General features: G+C 40.8%; 2 protein-coding genes across 2 annotated transcripts; one reads left to right on the top strand and one right to left on the bottom strand.

The window, feature by feature from the left end:
* Positions 1–3,174: 3,174 nt before the first annotated feature.
* On the bottom strand, positions 3,175–4,792 carry LOC144542415 (threonylcarbamoyl-AMP synthase). Its single transcript, XM_078289019.1, has 6 exons — positions 4,689–4,792; positions 4,398–4,589; positions 4,097–4,259; positions 3,804–3,969; positions 3,352–3,446; positions 3,175–3,260 (listed from the first exon to the last, which is right to left on the bottom strand). The coding sequence occupies exons 1-6, from the start codon at positions 4,707–4,709 to the stop codon at positions 3,175–3,177; spliced, it is 723 nt and encodes a 240-aa protein (XP_078145145.1). The 5' UTR covers positions 4,710–4,792.
* A 4,011-nt stretch (positions 4,793–8,803) lies between these two features.
* irg1l (immunoresponsive gene 1, like) lies at positions 8,804–13,251 on the top strand. Its single transcript, XM_071916985.2, has 6 exons — positions 8,804–8,916; positions 9,467–9,521; positions 9,871–10,058; positions 10,499–10,591; positions 10,851–11,056; positions 11,749–13,251. Exons 1-6 carry the CDS (start codon positions 8,899–8,901, stop codon positions 12,674–12,676), a joined length of 1,488 nt encoding a protein of 495 aa, XP_071773086.1. The 5' UTR covers positions 8,804–8,898; the 3' UTR covers positions 12,677–13,251.
* The last annotated feature ends 5,777 nt before the right edge of the window (positions 13,252–19,028 follow it).

The following is a 19,028-nucleotide window of genomic DNA, read 5'->3' as shown; positions in this document are numbered from 1 at the left end:
TTATTTCAGCATGATAGGACTTTACTTGAATAGAAGAAAAAAGCACCGCACACTCTGGCTCCATATGCATAATATCTTTTACTGACAACACCTTCTTCTAGGTCTGACAAATGAGAATGTAACAACAGGCGGGCCTATTTATAAATTAAAGATGTGTACACTTGGTGGAGATTGCAAACTGATGACCAATCATCCAATCAAAATGATGACATCATAAAGCTAACATTAAAACAAAAGTTGACATATTTACAAAGCGATTTCCAATAGATACGCATAGAAACTAATACATCAGTCATTTTAGGGAACATCATGAACACTTGTCACACTTGTCTGAGTAAGGTAAATAATTTTTTCAGATTACCTCGTCTTAGTGGGAGAGAAACGTTTTCACTACCAATGTAGTGTATAATAATGTAATAATCTAAGTTTTGTGTCCTGTCTTGTCCTGTCCAGAGGGTCTTGTACCATTAGATAGCTGCTCTGTCCTGTCCTTTGTGTCCTGTCCTGTCCATTTCTGTGTCTTTTTCTGTGTGATGTGCGCCCTATCAGTAGGTGGCTATTGTCTTTTCATGCCATATCTTTGTATGCATATAGCAAAAGCAAAATGTTATTGGATTGGGCCCATTAATTACATTGCATTTGCAGCTTTTTAGCATTTAGAATAGAATAAATAATGAATCCGGTATTGGGTGTCTTGAAAATGTGACTGGGATTTATATTGAGAACAACTGCTTAATCATCTACATGGCAATAGACTCACTAAATAAGTGCATTGAACAAATCAATGACTGGATGTGCCACAATTTTCTGCAACTAAATAAAGATAAAACTGAAATAATTGTTTTTGGTGCCATAGAGGAGAAACTTAAAGTCAGTGTTCACCTTGAAGCCCTCTCACTGAAGATTAAATCCAAGTCAGAAATCTTGGTGTAGTTATGGACTCTGGCCTAAACTTTAATAGCCAAAAATTACAAAATCTGCCTACCATCACCTTAAAAATATCGCAAGAATTAAAGAAATCATGTCCAAGCAGGATCTTGAAAAACATTTATTTATTTATTTTATTTTATTATGCATTTATTTTTAGTAGGCTTGACTATTGTAACAGTGTCTTTACAGGTCTCTCTAAAAAAGCTCTTAGACAACTGCAGCTCATCCAGAATGCTGCTGCCAGGGTCCTAACCAGGACTAAGAACATGGACCACATCACTCCAGTGCTGAGATCACTGCATTGGCTTCCTGTGTGCCAAAGAATTGAGTTTAAATTTCTGTTGCATGTTTATAAAGCACTAAATGGTTTAGGACCAAAATGCATTTCTGATCTCCTTCAATGTTATGAACCCGCCAGACCCCTCCTGGTCTGCTTACTGTTCCCAGGGTCAGAACAAAGCATGGAGAAGCAACTTTTAGTTTTTATGCTCCTCATGCCTGGAACAAACTTCCTGAAAATCTGAGGTCTGCCTCCACTTTAGAATCTTTTAAATCAGGGCTTAAAACTTTTCTGTTCACCAGGGCTTTTTAAGAAACTTAGGGCAACATTCATCTGCACTGGAATATTTATTTATTTTTTATCTTTTACATTTTCTTTTAAATGTGATTTGAATGCACTTTCACTTTGCTTTATCTTTTTAATCTTCTTACACTGTCTTTTTATCTATGTCTTTATTTTTATTTTATTTATGTAACGCACTTTGAATTGCTGTTGTGTATGAAATGTGCTATATAAATAAACTTTCCTTGCCTTGCCATGCCTTGGGGTCAAATCATCTTGTGTCTTGTCCTGTGTAATTATAAGACATGACAGCACAGCGTAGAACAAGAACTTCAAGAAACATGACACATCGAGCACAGGACAGGACATGCAGTACGTGGGATAGGACAGGACACATAGAGGCTGTCCTGTCCCCCCTGTTTCCTGCCCTTTGTTTGAATGCTTTCTTTTGAATGACAATTATTTGTTCTGTCTGCCACCATGTCATTTTCAGCTGCTCTGAGACTGGCTACAAAAGTACTATTTTTTTTATTTTATTTTATTTTTATTTTTTTTGCAACATGCTGCACTGAGTTTTTATTTATTTTATGAAGAAGAAAGTTGACAGTTTTCCCATAATATGATATAGGACATGGTTATACATTGGCCTTTATCAGAAATGCAAAACACAAGATGAGGACATGCATACATGAATGGTAAACTTTTATTGGGAAATTGTGGCAAACACTACAGAGAATTTTCAATACATGCGGACAAATTCAGTTTTAAAAAATATAAGTTATACCACATTAGACAAAAAAAAACAAAAAACATTTATTCACAAAGAATTATTCAATACAAGAATATACAATGAGCTGGAACACATACAGTAACAGGAGAAACGGTTAAAGAGATTCAATTTGACCCTTAAAATTCACAATTCATGTCAATGTACAGTATAATTCAAACTTATGAATACATATTTACAGAATTATTACTTTTTATTACAATAATTGAACCCTCCCTTGATATTCTTTGAAACTAACAAACTCACTGGTTATGTACATATGAGAAAACGTAAAAGTCAGTTTACAGAGATATTTTTGTCATTGCCAGAAAGGTTAGCATCTACATGTCCTGAAGTCGCAAACTGACTCCTTGTTGAGTTGCTGTTCCTGCTGCAGCTATTTTGCACTGCAGGTGCATTGGAAGATTGCTTTTCCCCATTTCACATTTCTCTACAATTCAGATTGCTCGTGGAAGTGTTTCGCTAGCTAGTAGTAGAGGATTAATTTCAGTTTTCCTGGTTTCCTGGTAAGTTGTGTTATTTTTACAACATTATCTAGATTTTGCATGTTGTTTGTTGGACTTCTTCATTGTAAGTGGGCTTAATGCTTTGTTGAGGTTGTAAAGTTATCATAGTTTGTCAAGTGTATGTTAGCAGCGACATTAGTTGTTAAGTTGTAGTAGTGAGCTATTGTTGATTTAATTACATTATTTTCAAAAACAATCACAGCTGGTAAGCATGTAACCAGCACCAAACTAGTTTTCACTTATTAACATTCAGTACTTAAAATAATATATATAAATAGATATTCTTCATATAGTGTCCCTGAGTGGGCAAAGGGGGATAGAGGAGCAGAAACTGTAAGGAACCAGGAGAGAAGAGACTGGATGAGGGAGAGAAAAGGTCCAAGTGAAAATCACAGCATAGTGCTTTTCACTCTGTCAAAGATCTGCTGGACTTTTACTGCAGGAACGCAGCCTTCTCTCACAATGGTTATGGTCCCTGTGGAAATAGAAACATAGTTTTGAATGAGATAGTGCTTGTTAAAACAAAGGAACAAAGACGATTTACTGGTAAAGATTTTGCATTGTACCTTCATTGATCTTCAGGCAGTTAACCACGGTGGAGGCCACCACTTCATTAGAGTCTCCGTCACACAGAACCCCCTGGATCTTGTGTCCCAGTCGACTGCAGCAAAAATAGATGGTAGAAGAGAGGATAAATGAATGTGCATGTCATCCACGATTACCAATATACTATAATAGACTGATAAACCACACATTTGTCACTCTGATACACTAGACACACTAAAATTAATTTGCTGTAAGAGGATTTATTAAATCCTGTATCATAGGTCAGATCAGATCATTCTGCCCCAATACAAGCCTCAGGAATGCATCACTCTTTTGGAATTATCCCAGCATCAAACTTTATGAATCTCTCCTCCAAACTGAAACATGACACGGTGTAATAGTGGGTCAGTTGAATAGCAAGAGACATGCTTGAGGACTTGCGTACAGTGGAGTTCTGTGAGGAGACGCTTACCTGATGACCATGCTGTGGTGGGTGCTGTCTGTCTCTCCACTGGGATTGGCTGAGGTAATGGCAAGGGGTCCAGTGATGTCACACAGGTGCCCGGTCACAGTGTGGTCAGGGACGCGGATCATGATGCTGTCCTTGGTACCAACGCGGTCATAAGCTGGTCCCACGCCTAAAATTAAAAAGTGAAGTGAATGCTTGTAGCTGCTGCCATTTTTAAGGTAAGCTAAGGATGTTCTAAACTGAATCCGCTAGTACAGCAAATAGGTGTTCGATCGCAGCAGCCATGGCCTCTTTACCTAGTTTGAACAGCCAGTCTCCTTTGCTGACGATGCAGCTGATGCCTCCAGGGTACACGTTCCTCATAAACTCCCAGAGCAGAGGGCTGAAGGGAGGCATGGCTGCCACTAGCTGCTCCACGCTGGAGATGCAAATGCAGATGGGCTTCTCCGCCGGTCTGTCCTGGAAAAGGTCACAGACAACAGGTTCATGAGTTTGACGTCGATAGTGAGGCCTATCGTGATACAGCTGTTGTTCCATAGATCTGTCTCACATTACAATACAAAGTGGCACCAACTAGCCGCTTATTTTCAATCTTACTTTAATGTTGTAGATCTTCTCGATAGCCTGGGGATTCTTGCAGGAGGCAGCCAGGGCGTACACTGTATCAGTGGGAATACCACACACCCCGCCTTCCTCCAGTAGGCTAGCGATCTTCAGAAGACTGCTGGTAAGTCGGGAGTCAGCCACAGGACATGGCAGTTCTGGAGTTTTCTCCTGCTTTTTCACTTCCTGAGACAGGCCATAGATGGAGGGAGATTGTCATTAAAGGAACAAAACACAACAGAACAGAATAGAATAAAATAGAATATGGGTCTCTCAGTAAGTCACCTTTAATAAGGGTGGGCCCATAGGTAGCAGTCTCTCTGAGAAGATGCAGTTTACCAATGATGCCAGCGCTCCATATACACAGATTATTGAAAAGATTGCAAGCATGGCCACTGTAAAGAAAATAATTTCACAATATTTTAGTAACTGAAAGGCTAGTGTAGATAGAGATTAAAAGTAAATATAATTCTAGATGTAACAGTCTATTTCAGTGGAAATTATGAGTTTGGGACTAGACTTAATCCATCCTTACTTTCTAGTTGGTATGGCAGTCGCTGCAGGGTGGAGAGCAGGAAACAGACCAATACGATCTCCATGATTGTTGTTAGAAACAGCAAAACCAGGTTCCTATATGCAGCTGACAGAAACCATGGAAGAAGCATAAGACCATTAGCTGAAAAACAAACAAAATAATTTGTTGCTCTATTATAAAGAATCGAATTAACCTTACCAATCAGCATGAGGAAAGCATTAATGACCAGGAAAGCAATTGCTCCCGCTGTAAAGCCATAAGCTGCCTCTGTGGAAAACTGGAGCAGGTCACCTGGAAGAATAATAATAATTAAATCTATTTAATTTACTTAATTAATGAAATTCAGTCAACAAATCTATCTTCTAATTTCAAATTTTTACAGACATACCTGCAAATCTGAACCAGGTCCAGGTTGCCCATACTGCTACATAGAAGGACGGGATGACTGACCCAAAGCGCCCACCTCCTGTGACCTGCAGCCGGCTGACATAGGCCTGGATGATGGCTCCAGAGATGAGGACCCAAGGGACAGTCAGATGGAGGAAGAAGGAGTTCATGCTGGACGCACTTGCATGGAGTGCTGAGAGAGCTGCCACCCCATTGCAAAGGTAGAACAGTGCATCTGGGGTCTGTTCAGCATGGAGCAGCGCCCCCTGGTCTCTCCCTTTGGACCTGCCGCAACTCAGAGCCTTCTGAAGCCGGCTGGTGGAGACGGGCTGGGGGCCTACGGGGATCAGGGACTTCTCTGCTATGGTGTTGATGAGCCGAGAGAAGGTGCCATAGAGGGAGACTGCGGTGAACAGGGAACAGGCCACACCAAAGAAGATATAGTATCCCTGGAGAGGGATCTGGGGGATGGTGGAGACTGTGAGCAGGAGGAACAGCATGTTGTGGATGAGTTCCAGGGTATCTGTGTTCAGGCTTCCCACGCAGAGCACCAAGGCTGCCACCACAAAGAACCAATCGCCCACCATTGGTTCCCTCCCAGAGGCCACTTTACTGTCTTCCACAATCAGAACAGATGCCACAAACTCACCCCAAGCCTTGATCAGCCAATATGTAGCATGAAGACCAAACTTTGTGGTGTAGTAGCAATCTTGCCGCAGATGGGCATAATAGCTGGAGAACAGCTGGGCAGCAATGATGATTGAGACCCATGCAACTCCTAAGGCAAAGGACTTAATGTACCCAAAGCTGTAGAAAGCGAAGATGAAGGAAGCAATAGTGTCACAGAAGAAACCCAAGGCCATTGGCTCTGCATATTTTGTGTTCTTCTTCTTCTCCTGGCCAATGTTCTGGGCACTTGTTACGTTGGTGGTCCCTAGCAGGAGGACATTGAAGAGGGGGGTCCCAAAGCCCTTGAGGGCTAGACGTTGAGTCAGGCCTTTGACAAGCAGTGCAGCCGAGCCGTAGATGGCAAAGATCAGGATGAGAAACTCCAGGACCCCAGAGACCACGAGAGCCCATGAGGTGGCCACCAGAGCCACTGCTTCAAACACTAAGGTGGCTGTGATCGCCCCAAAAACAAAAGGCATGATGAAGTTGACTGTGGCGGAGCAGAAAGCAAGGAGAAAAGAGAGAAGGATATAGGGTACCAGACCAGAGATGGCCGACTCTTTTAGGGACAGACATGAGAGGCAAACAGGGGTGTCTGTAGTGGCATTCAGAGACATGTTGCTCATCAGGTTAGTGGACAGAGACATATTGTTCATCATCTCATGGGGTAGGAGTACTGTAGTGGGAGTTTCAGTTACTGCACCAAAGTAGATTCGGGTGGCACCATAACTGCCCCAGAGAGCAGCATAGCCCATGAAGGAAGTGCCACTCAGATGATCGTATTTTCTGAAGGAGAGCAGGCCGGCTACCACTTGGCATATACCGCCAATCAGGATGAGGTGAACACCTGCAAAAGCATTGTTGAGTAAGTTACTGTAAGGCAAACATGAACAATCCTTATGCCAATAAGATTATAGCCAACATATTGGATGCATTCAAAATTGTATTTGAGTTTAAATGTTTAAATGTCAAGGATCACAATGTTCTTGGTTGGTAGCTGTCAGCTCATGTGTAGGCAAGCGAAACAATGCACAGGTTAAAAAACTGAAATGTAATGAAAATACTATATTTGTTCTAAGTTTTACCTGCAAGGATGTTCTCCACCCCCACTGGTGCGATGCCAGTGTGTGCTGTATTGAAGTTCTGTAGAAGTACGAGGAATGCACTGATCCCATTGGCTAACATGCCTAGCACTCCTGGCTCGCCATAGAAACTGGCTGGAAAACCATCTGGTGTTGCCATAGTGTCTTCGTTGTCAAATTATAGGTTTGTTTTTTCAGCTGAAACAATGGGCAGATGAAGCAATGAAACAAATGGCACAGACAACAAATTTGCAATTCAAATGTATATATGCAGTCTGTATATCTTTCGTTGAGACTATAATGCAATATAATATGAATCATCCAACAGACCAACTCAGAGCAGTATACTGTCTTGATCCTGGCTAATTTATTGCTATAATCTATTTGCCAAAGGGACATATGAGTATGGCTATGTTACAAATTTACAAATGCACTACAGTCAAATAAATTCATGTGCAGAGTGAAGTCACTGGCAAATGTTATTTGTGGTAGGAAACAGCAACATGGCCTGTTTGGTGCCTCAGAAAAATACTTTAATGACAAACCTGGAAAGCTTTACTACAGTGAACAAAATGACCTGAGCGCCCTCTATATGCAAAGATTTTTGAAAATTATACAAACAGAAAATAGGATAAAAATTAATAGCAAATGAATAATGAAGGGCAGAAAATATGGTTAGGTTGTAATAACTGAGCTTGACATTAATAAATTCTCACTCCGTCAGGCTCATTTTTTTCTGTTTTATCACTCTAAGCATTTACAGAAACTTGTCAGTGTCTGGCCCTGCCCAGTAACAGGAGGGCCGGCTTTCATGATCCATTGTTGTAGAGAGACAGTGGCAAGAGACACAGAGAAACACACAGGTGGCTGTATTCAGCCTTACTGCTGTAATTTGAAAGGAGCAGGAGCAGGTTTCTGCCTAAGCCTTTCAGCTGGAACTAATACACTGATATCAAGCCAAAAGAGATGCACAGCATACTAAGGTAATGTTTATGAGTCAGTTTCAACCTCTCTAAATTGTAGGTTTGGTAGTCAATGTATTCATGTTAATATGGCAAATAACAGCTTTTCATAACAATAATAATCTTGCCTAGAGCAGCAAGATTTATTCTGTAGCATAATGTAAAGTAATATTCACATATCAAGCTGACATATGAAAAACCTGTTATTATCACCACCAGTAATGTAGCATATTGAAACTTGCATGCAAAATATATTCAGTAGGCATTGTGATAGCCGGTAGTGAAGTAGGTGGGGGAAAAAAAGTAAGCAAGGCTTTACCTGGTGAAGATGCTCAGAGGGATGAAGAGTTGAGTTGTTCTGAAGCAGATTTGTAAGTTTGTCATAAATATGCCTATCCTTGGTGTAGGAGGAGTTCCGTGAAAATTCCCCAACACTTACCTAATTGCCACCTGAGAAATGACATCACCGCCTCTCACCTCACCGCCTCTGACAATCAGCTTCCTCCTCTTCCTCCTCCTCCTCCTCTGATGATGGTGATGATGATGATGGTGACCACTGTGGAAATCCCTCCCTTTAATTGGAACATTTGTGATGGATACGCCTGCCCTTTCCTGTTCCTCCCAGGTCAGTATCAGTAGCCTTTGTCAGTCCTGGGCTATATAAGGCAGGCAGCCTCTCACCTGAAAAACATCAGCATCCTTCACCACTTCTTGACTGCTAACTTCTGCATCAACACAGAAAAGACAGGCAGTGGGCAAAAGAGAGGAGGAGAAACCAACAAGAGGACAGAAGCCAAAACAGACTACAGAAGAGAGAACAGCGTAAAGCAACACAACTGCAGAAACACCACAGTGAAGCCATGATCTCCAAGCTACAGGTAAAGCTTCAGAATATCTCTTGCAGTTAGATTAATAGGGATCCATTTCACCCTGATGCAATGAAGGGCACAAATTCCTCTGTTTGACTCAGAGGTTTTCCTTGTAGCTCTAACTACTGACTGTCTGCATCTCTAGAGCAGGAAATTTCCATTCTCTCTAGTGAACGATTCATTACAAAATTGTAAAATCACAAAATAGACACGTCACAGTTAGTTTTGTGATTAAATTCTAGGGGTGAATTTCACTGAGCTCTGGGTTAATGTTGACCACATTACCACACCTGGTAGCACCACCTCACCTGTACAATGGCTCTTTCACAAGAGGCACACAGGCAGATTCATTAAGGCTGATTTAATAAGATGTGTGTCTGACGAAGAAAGGCAGAAAGCCATTGCACATGTCCACTGCCTCTAATTGATCTCTTACTCTGTCAGATTCATGGTGAGAGTATGAAGTATAAAGAATAAACCATTTTACAATAGATTTTCCCCTCAGTAGCTTACAAGTGTCAGTAAATATATTCAACTTTCTGTGCTCTGTGTTCCACAGAAAACCATTAGACCAGTGTGTGCCATCAGGAGTGTGCACAAGTCTGCAGTGGAAGGTAAACTCAGCTTTTGATATACTTAACTTTCTTTTATTTTAAGATTTCTTTTATTCCATACAGTCTGTGTGACAGTGGTTGTTGCACTGTCACACAGACTGTATGGAATAAAAGAAATATTTCTCTCTGGTTCAGCTATAAAGAAACAGCGCTTTTACTGTAAATATTGGCAAACTCTATACATACAGCTAATGTTGACGCTCTACTTCTACTCCACCTGTTTATGAATAAACTGAAACTGAAACAGTTTTTAAACATTCCACTAATTTTCCTCATTCCATTACTCCGTTTATGACTTCCGCTTTCTCCTCACTGCGCTCCTCCACCCGTCGTCCCTCGTCTCCTGCAGTCGTGGAGCGTCCGGCTCCTGAGGACACGGTCACGGGCAGCTTCGGGAGGTTCATCAGTGAGGTGCAGCCCCAGCACTTGTCCTCCGTCGTGCTGCACCGCAGTAAGCGGATGGTGCTGGACAGCATCGGGGTCGGCCTGCTCGGCAGCACCACCAACGTGTTTGAACTGGCCCTGCAGCACTGCCAGGTGAGGCAGAGGGAGGGAAAGGGGGGGAGAACAAATAACTTTTTATTATATTCTGACGCTTATCTAAATGGCAACAGGACTGATGAAAGCAAATGCCTGACCTTATATAAACTGTACTCTCCAATCTGTGCAAATGCTGTATGCTGACAGATAAGATAAGGGAAAATGCTAAATCTAGTCATAAAAACGTGGGCACAGACAGTTTTTTTTTCTCCATAACCCACTGTCTGATGACCTTTTTCCCTGGATTTCCCTGAGTGACTTATGACTTACAAAGACACTTATTCACCCTACACCAGCTGAAGAGTGATGTGCCCAATCTTTTCAGAGTAAAGTTCACTTTGTGTGTGTGTGTGTGTGTGTGTGTGTGTGTGTGTGTGATGAGTCTGACTTTATACACTGGAATTTAATGTGTCTTTGTCCTTGTGTTTTCCCCTCAGCACGTGTATGCTCCTGATGACATCAGCTCTGTGTACGGACGCAGGGGCACCAGGCTCTCCCCGACACTCGCAGCCTTCGTCAATGGAGTGGCGGTGAGTAGAAATAGGTGGAACAGATGTGTCACAGTTTTCCCCTGAACACCAGACAATTTGGGAAACCTGACTAGCCAACCACAGGAGGGGCTGGTGCAAACCCCGAATTGACCTCATCCACTCCACATTACCCTAGGGCTTTGATGTTGATGGTTGCATTATAATCTACTAATGCTAAACTGGTCACTATTTTCAACATTATCAATAATTCTTTGCTACTGTTAATAATAATTATTTTGTTGTTGTCTGTTTGCCGCAGGCTCACTCCATGGACTTTGACGATACGTGGCACCCTGCCACCCATCCCTCCGGCGCAGTCCTTCCTGCTCTGTTAGCTATTGGTGACATGATGCCCGCAAATGGCAAGCCCAGTGGCCTCGACTTGCTGCTGGCTTTCAATGTTGGCATCGAGATCCAGGGCCGACTGATGCGGTTCTCCAATGCGGCCCGCAACATCCCCAAGAGGTCAGTAACGCAGAGCGTGAATGGAGAGGGAAGTTAGGAAGCTAAGTTAGCTAGCTTTCAGTCTAGATGTTTTGGGTGTGCTTGCCCTACACACAGTAGTCTAGATTCAATGTCTCTAAGTGCCTATTCCATGGACATAAAGCTGTTTATATTCTACATGTAGGAGCAAGCCTTTGACATGTCTGAAAAAGTAGCCCCATGAGTCCTTAAGGAGATCCATATTTGACTCTGCTGATCCCTGCGGTTCACAAGGAGGCCTGTGCAGTGTAAAGTGAAGTCTCTTAGTGGTGTCAATGAGGTGTGAAAGGCTTGTTATTGTGTTCTCTCGGGGATAGCAGAGGCTCTGTGGGTAGTGTTAGCACAATTAGCCATGTGGAGAGGAATATCACTGACGGCTCCATTTGGCAGGTGTTTACACAAAGTCAAATGACCCACTACTTTATTTGCTTTTTGAGAAAATACTGAGATGACTAAAAATCTGTTTTTTCCTTTAACACTACAGAAATAGACTGTCTCTGCATACGGAGAGCTCTGTCACAGAATAGTTGCGGGTACAACAGACATATTTACACCATAATGACGGCTGGTGCACCCAGTTAAAACGCCCCTTTAGTCACAAGAGCAAATAGTACCAAAACATCTGACCAAGGTCTCTCTGTCCCTCTCTGTGTTTCTGTCTTTCTCATCACCAGGTTCCACCCTCCCAGTGTGGTTGGCACCATGGGAAGTGCAGCAGCCTGTGCCCGCCTCTTGTCTTTGGATCACTCCCAGTGCAGCCATGCCTTGGCCATCGCTGCTTCTCTGTCTGGAGCCCCGATGGCTAATGCTGCCACCCAGTCCAAACCCCTCCACATCGGCAATGCTTCTCGGCTGGGGCTGGAGGCGGCTCTGCTGGCCTCCCGAGGTCTCGAGGCCAGTCCTCTGGTCCTGGATGCGGTGGCAGGAGTGGCCGGCTTCAGTGCCTTTTATGAAGACTACGTGCCACAACCTCTGAAATCTCCCAAGGATGAGGGCCATGTCTTCCTGCTAGAGGAGCAGGACATGGGCTTCAAGCGCTTCCCCGCCCACCTGGGGATGCACTGGGTGGCAGACGCCGCGGCCTCTGTCCATAAGCTTCTCGTCGGGATTGAGTCTGGCACCGTCTCCCCTGCCCAGGTCCAGGACATCCTGCTCAGAGTCCCCCACTCCAAGTACATCAACAGACCTTTCCCTGAGTCTGAACACCAGGCACGCCATTCCTTCCAGTTTAACGCCTGCAGCGCTCTCTTGGATGGGGAGGTGACAGTGCAGTCCTTCTCCCCTGCTGCCTTGAGGCGCCCCGACCTGCTGGCTCTGTTGAGCCGCGTTCGCGTGGAGCATCCCCAGGACAACCCGGCCAACTTCGATCGCATGTACGGCGAAGTCCAGGTGACGCTCGTCGGGGGAGACATGTTCAGGGGCCGCTGTGACACCTTCTACGGTCACTGGCGCAACCCGCTGACCAATGAGAGCCTGAGGAAGAAGTTCCGGAACAATGCAGGGGCGGTGCTTCCCCCGGAGAAGGTTGAAGGGCTGATCGGAGCGGTGGAGGAGCTGGACAGAGTCGGAGACTGCACACCCCTCCTCTCACAGCTGCAGTGAATCCTCACACACATACACAATAACAACAATAACAACAACAAAGCAACAATTATTGTACATAAAAGGAAAATCAAACACAAAATCAAAATTACACTTTATACATTTGCATGTAGCAGGAATTCGAACTGGTGTTTGGTGTTACAATAATTAATTTAAAGGTCTAAAATTACACATTTATCCATAATAATGCTAATGTATCATTTGATGTATAACAATTAGCAAATTGCACTTGATAGATGTGTCACTTGAAGTGTAGCTAATGGACCACAGCAAAACAACTGTACAACTACACAGAATTTAGATATTACTTCTCCACATTCCTGTCTTTGTTGCCAGATGTCATTGTCAACAATAGAGTTCTGCTGCAAAAAGCAGATATTTCCATTGAGCCTGTCAATTGTACATGTTTACCTATGTTATACTATGTTAAATCATGTCATTGTACTCTTTTATGAGGATTTTGTTTGTACAATTTCTAAGAAATCAATACTGTGAGTATGTGAGTAATTATATATTGAATGATTTGAAGTATCAAAGTTATATATATGTTAAGTATTTGCAAAATACTGTACTTAACAATGGATTGTGAAAATGTTCATTTGTACAATGTAAGTGCTGGATGCTTGTAAATGTGCAACAATGAATGACTTGTAAGATATTTGCTCTCATTACTAAATAAAACCACTGAAAACGATCCCTAACCTTTCTGAGCAATTTACTTTAAAATAGAGGAAAACAGTATGAGAAAATGATATTGTGTCTTTATATGAAGGCCCACATCTCTTCTATAAGTACTCAAATGAACACTCAACACTTTGATTGCTTGTAGTCAAATTCAAAGAATGAAAGCAAGAAGTGTATAATAAACACAACCTGAGAGCATGCAGAATCTATAATAACACAAACAGCAAAGATAGAAAGCTAATGAAGCCTGCTGGAAGAGTGGATGTCCACAAAATGTGGGTGACCACTGGGGTGCTAATATCGCTGCCTCACAAAATACATCACTGCCTGTAAATCATTTCAAATCCAGGGGAAGTCCAGATAGGTTTTGTTTTCACCTTGAGCACAAACCCCTCTTGTGTCTTTTACATTGACTATTCATTATCTTTACACAGGTACATACAGAATGTTATCCCTGAGTCAATAAATTCCACAGTCATTGCTATGCATACAAAACCTTGAACTCAGGTGTTTTCTTCATGTGCGTGAGTGTTTGCAGTGCAAACAAAAACGAGTGGCCAGTATTTGAAATGCTGTTTGTTAAATGTGGAGCAATGTTGGGAAGAGGAGAGATGTTTCCTATCTGGACTTCCCCTGGATTTGAAATGATTTACAGGCAGTGATGTACTTGAACATTATATGTGGGGGGGACAGAGCTTTACCCTGTATGATTCTCATCCATCTGTGGATGGTGAGGTTTTTGACCAAGAGGAGAATCTATGATTCTTGTCTGCCTTAGGCAGTGAGATCTGACATAAATATCTGATCAAGAGTAGAATCAGGAAGGACAGGGGAAAAGAAAATTAAAGAAAAACATATGGGTTCACTCACGATGTGTTGTCTAAAAGTGGGAGTATTTGTTGTGTTCTTTTATCTTTCTATTTTAATTGATTTGATTTTTTTTTAATGCAATGCATTTTGCTTGTTCTTTTATATGAATTTTATCTTTTTATCTGTCTTTTATCTGCCTTCTATTGATGTAAAGCACTTCGAGCTGCATGTTGTGTATGAAAGGTGCTATACAAATAAAGGTTATTATCATTATTATCATTATTATTATTATTATTATGTGGCCATGAATCTGGACAGGAGGTCATGGAGTGCCTGCCTGGAAGGCATGAGGGCTCGGTTCCTTGTGTCTGCCCAGCTCTGCCCTGCATGGCACAAAGGGGAAACCAACACGTTTACAAGCCTGGTCCAGCCCCGTCTGGGCACAGTTGAATCAACAAAGAAGTGCCTTGCAAAGTGCCCAGTTCATATTAATAAAGAACTAAAGGGGGTTTTATGAATGTTGAGGAAATAAACTGCGCTTTGCCAAGGTATCGCCGCCGTCGTTCCATTTGCTGTTTTTGTATAGGAGCTCTGTCACAGGAAAGAAATTAGCCTCTGCCTGCAAAGCTGTAAAACTACATGGTGATATCAACAGTGTGAAAAGAAATGGTCTACTACCTCAAAATGATAATAAGCAAGCTGAATTATGTCAAGTCTTCCCTTAGCCATGATGTAACCAGGCAAGATCCTTATGGTAAAGCATAGTGCTAGACAATGAAGAGGAAATGGAGACAAGACCAGACCTTCAGTTTCTGGTCAGCTAAAGAGATCCGTTTGAGTTCAAGTGTAACATGACCACAAATCCTTTGTAGTGGGACACACTCATCTCACTACAAAGATGGGGAACAATTCACCCACAATAACTGTGAGCTGCAGGTGTACAGTATCCAAATTCTCTCCACCCACAGCAAAGAACGAACACATTGTAATAGCACAACTGACCCTCAGATCTCCAAAGACTCTGTGCTATTTTGGCCTCATCTACATCTAAATCTACAGCTGGGAAACGGATGGGGTTTCCGTGCGACACAATGACCGTGTCGCATGTGACGCGTGTTGGGAAACCCAAGTGCTAAGGTTTCTTTACACAAGTCATGATGTCCTTTCCTTGTCATGACGGTGTGACTGTGGTCTGCACATGAGTGTTGATAACACACCTGATAACCCATTTTTCACTCAGTAATATTATTTGACACTCAGGTTTCAGAATGGGTCAGACTAATAACTGGATCACGAGTGTGACGTCAGCTTGTAACAGACGTAAACGGCACACACACACAAAGGCCAGGATGTGGTTTGATTGTGAGTGAGGGGGAGAATTCATAAAGGAGGGCTGACGCAAGAAACATTATGGGACAATGAGGTCTGTTTCTAGGGCAGATAATTGTCTCATCTGTGGATATTGCAGAAACATTCAGTAGAAGTGATGAATATGGGGAATTGTGAGCTGGATAAAAAAAATATGTCTGTCATTTAAATTACTTCAGTGGTACGTCTGGACAGAACTCACACCTATAGGTTTTTAACATCCTGTTTCTTTGTCAGTGCATTAACAATAGAAATCCGCACAAATACATTTTAATCTCTATGGTGACTCTGAATCTTGAACCTTGCTAGCAGCAAAGAACTGGGTTAAGTTTATCATAAAAGTATAAAACCCAACTCATGGCATGTCCAGTGATAGATGCATTTTTATGGCAGGATATAATAATATGATTAGGGATATAATTATATAAGTTTTCAGTAAGGAAGTGTTCCATTTCCAGTTTCTTGAACCCACTTGTAGCTGATATCATTTTGGAAAATATTTACTTTGATCCAGGGAAATTCCTCTGTCCATTATTCGCAGTGGTGCAAAGAGTACTAGAATGTCCTGCTCAAGTAGAAGTATTGTTAACTTTACTAATATTTTACTTAAGTAGAGGTAAAAGTAGTGGTTTAAAAATCTACTTAAGTAAAAGTAAAAAGTAGCTTGTACTCAGAGTAAAAGTTATTGAGTTACTTTTTAGAAAAGAGAACATTGTTACATGATCTTTCCGATACAACTGAAGGAACGAGAGGACAGAGTTCAAAGTCGATTCTTTTAACTGGAAATTTTGGAATTTACAAAATAAAGTTCACAAACAAAGTAAAGCCAGATTTCTCTTCTCTTCTTTGCTGACTCACCATTCACTGCGAATGGCTCCACAACTGGCCAATTTACAATTGTCCAGTTTCTATTGCTCATGGAGAAAAGCAATGATTTAAAACTGTATGATTTAAAATGTAGCTAAGTACAATACTTCAGTAAAAATGTACTGAAATAAAAGTAAAATTACTGAAAAAAATACTTTAAAAAAATACAAAAAGTATAAGTACACAGCTACTCAATTACACGTGAGTAAATATAACTAAAAATAGATAAGTCCAGCCTTGATTATGCGTAACTCTCTAGGAGATAACACATTGAGTCTTACACGTGTAACCTAAGGAGCCAATTTATAAATAAATACTGGGGAGTACTGGAGATTAGATTTGCACTAATATGAACATCTTTGCTTTATCATTGAGGTTGTTATGTCATCACCTTTCAGTGATCATATCAACACTTTAAGTTTACACGTTTGATACCATATCTTTATTTACTGCAATTATGTAACTGCTAGCATTGATGGGAAAATGTCAGGCAATCTGATGTCTGACTAGAATTCCTATTTCAAACTCGATTCTTTTAATTTGTTTGAAAGTTCAAACTTGATTCTTTTAATTGGAAAATTTGGAAATTACAAAATAAAATGCACAAAGTAAAGCCAGATTTCTCTTCTCTTCTTTGCTGACTAATTGTTCGCTGTGAACGGCTCCACAGTTGGCCAGGTTACACGGTCCAGTTTCTGTTGCTTATGGAGAGCCACACAATCTGTATTCTCTAATGGATGTGATTTAAAATGTAGCTAAATACAATACTTCAGTAAAAATGTACTGAAATAAAAGTAAAATTACTGAAAAAAATACTTTAAAAACATACAAAAAGTACAAGTACACAGCTACTCAATTGCACGTGAGTAAATATAACTAAAAATAGATAAGTCCAGCCTTGATTATGCGTAACTCTCTAGGAGATAACACATTGAGTCTTACACGTGTAACCTAAGGAGCCAATTTATAAATAAATACTGGGGAGTACTGGAGATTAGATGTGCACTAATATGAATATCTTTGCTTTATCATTGAGGTTGTTATGTCATCACCTTTCAGTGATCATATCAACACTTTAAGTTTACACGTTTGATACCATATCTTTATTTACTGCAATTATGTAACTGCTAGCATTGATGGGAAAATGTCAGGCAATCTGATGTCTGACTAGAATTCCTATTTCAAACTCGATTCTTTTAATTTGTTTGAAAGTTCAAACTCGATTCTTTTAATTGGAAAATTTGGAAATTACAAAATAAAATGCACAAAGTAAAGCCAGATTTCTCTTCTCTTCTTTGCTGACTAATTGTTCGCTGTGAACGGCTCCACAGTTGGCCAGGTTACATGGTCCAGTTTCTGTTGCTTATGGAGAGCCACACAATCTGTATTCTCTAATGGATGTGATTTAAAATGTAGCTAAGTACAATACTTCAGTAAAAATGTACTGAAATAAAAGAAAAATTACTGACTTCAAAAAATACAAAAGAGCTACTCAATTACAGTAACATGAGTAAATATAATTAGATACCTCCACCCTTGATTATGCATGTCACTCTCTAGGAAATCTTAACACATTGAGTCTTACACGTGTAACCTAAGGAGACAACTTGTAAATAAATACTGGGGATTACTGGAGTAAAGTAAACTGGAGACTTGCACAAATATGAACATTGTTGCTTTATCACCTTGGTAACACCAAACAGCAAAAACAATGTGAACTTTGGGGACACTATCAGTCTTTAACTCCAATTGCAAGATATGAATAAAAGACATTTCTTTTGTTCCAAATCTTGAGGTTATGTCATCACCTTTCAGTGATCATATCAACACTTTTAAGTTTACACGTTTGATGCCATATCTTTATTTACTGTAATTATGTAACTGCTAGCATTGATGGGAAAATGTCAGGCAATCTGATGTCTGACTAGAATTCCTATTTCAAACTCGATTCTTTTAATTTGTTTGAAAGTTCAAACTTGATTCTTTTAATTGGAAAATTTGGAAATTACAAAATAAAATGCACAAAGTAAAGCCAGATTTCTCTTCTCTTCTTTGCTGACTAATTGTTCGCTGTGAACGGCTCCACAGTTGGCCAGGTTACACGGTCCAGTTTCTGTTGCTTATGGAGAGCCACACAATCTGTATTCTCTAATGGATGTGATTTAAAATGTTGCTAAATACAATACTTCAGTAAAAATGTACTGAAATAAAAGTAAAATTACTGAAAAAAATACTTTAAAAACATACAAAAAGTACAAGTACACAGCTACTCAATTGCACGTGAGTAAATATAACTAAAAATAGATAAGTCCAGCCTTGATTATGCGTAACTCTCTAGGAGATAACACATTGAGTGTTACACGTGTAACCTAAGGAGCCAATTTATAAATAAATACTGGGGAGTACTGGAGATTAGATGTGCACTAATATGAACATCTTTGCTTTATCATTGAGGTTGTTATGTCATCACCTTTCAGTGATCATATCAACACTTTAAGTTTACACGTTTGATACCATATCTTTATTTACTGCAATTATGTAACTGCTAGCATTGATGGGAAAATGTCAGGCAATCTGATGTCTGACTAGAATTCCTATTTCAAACTCGATTCTTTTAATTTGT

The sequence above is a fragment of the Centroberyx gerrardi genome, chromosome 16 (genome assembly GCF_048128805.1).
Source record: "Centroberyx gerrardi isolate f3 chromosome 16, fCenGer3.hap1.cur.20231027, whole genome shotgun sequence".
Taxonomy (NCBI): Eukaryota; Metazoa; Chordata; class Actinopteri; order Beryciformes; family Berycidae; genus Centroberyx; species Centroberyx gerrardi.
The sequence above is the reverse complement of the archived record's forward strand: the minus strand, read 5'-3'. Positions and strand labels throughout refer to the sequence as shown.

Coding starts and splice junctions, on each gene's coding strand:
- LOC144542415 (XM_078289019.1), bottom strand. CDS start 4,709: ATGGGCCCACCCTTATTAAAG. Junction 4,590..4,688: donor TGGGCCCACCCTTATTAAAG/GTGACTTACTGA, acceptor GGCCTGTCTCAG/GAAGTGAAAAAGCAGGAGAA. Junction 4,260..4,397: donor AGAAGATCTACAACATTAAA/GTAAGATTGAAA, acceptor GACCTTTTCCAG/GACAGACCGGCGGAGAAGCC.
- irg1l (XM_071916985.2), top strand. Junction 9,522..9,870: donor GCACAAGTCTGCAGTGGAAG/GTAAACTCAGCT, acceptor CGTCTCCTGCAG/TCGTGGAGCGTCCGGCTCCT. Junction 10,059..10,498: donor TGGCCCTGCAGCACTGCCAG/GTGAGGCAGAGG, acceptor TTTTCCCCTCAG/CACGTGTATGCTCCTGATGA.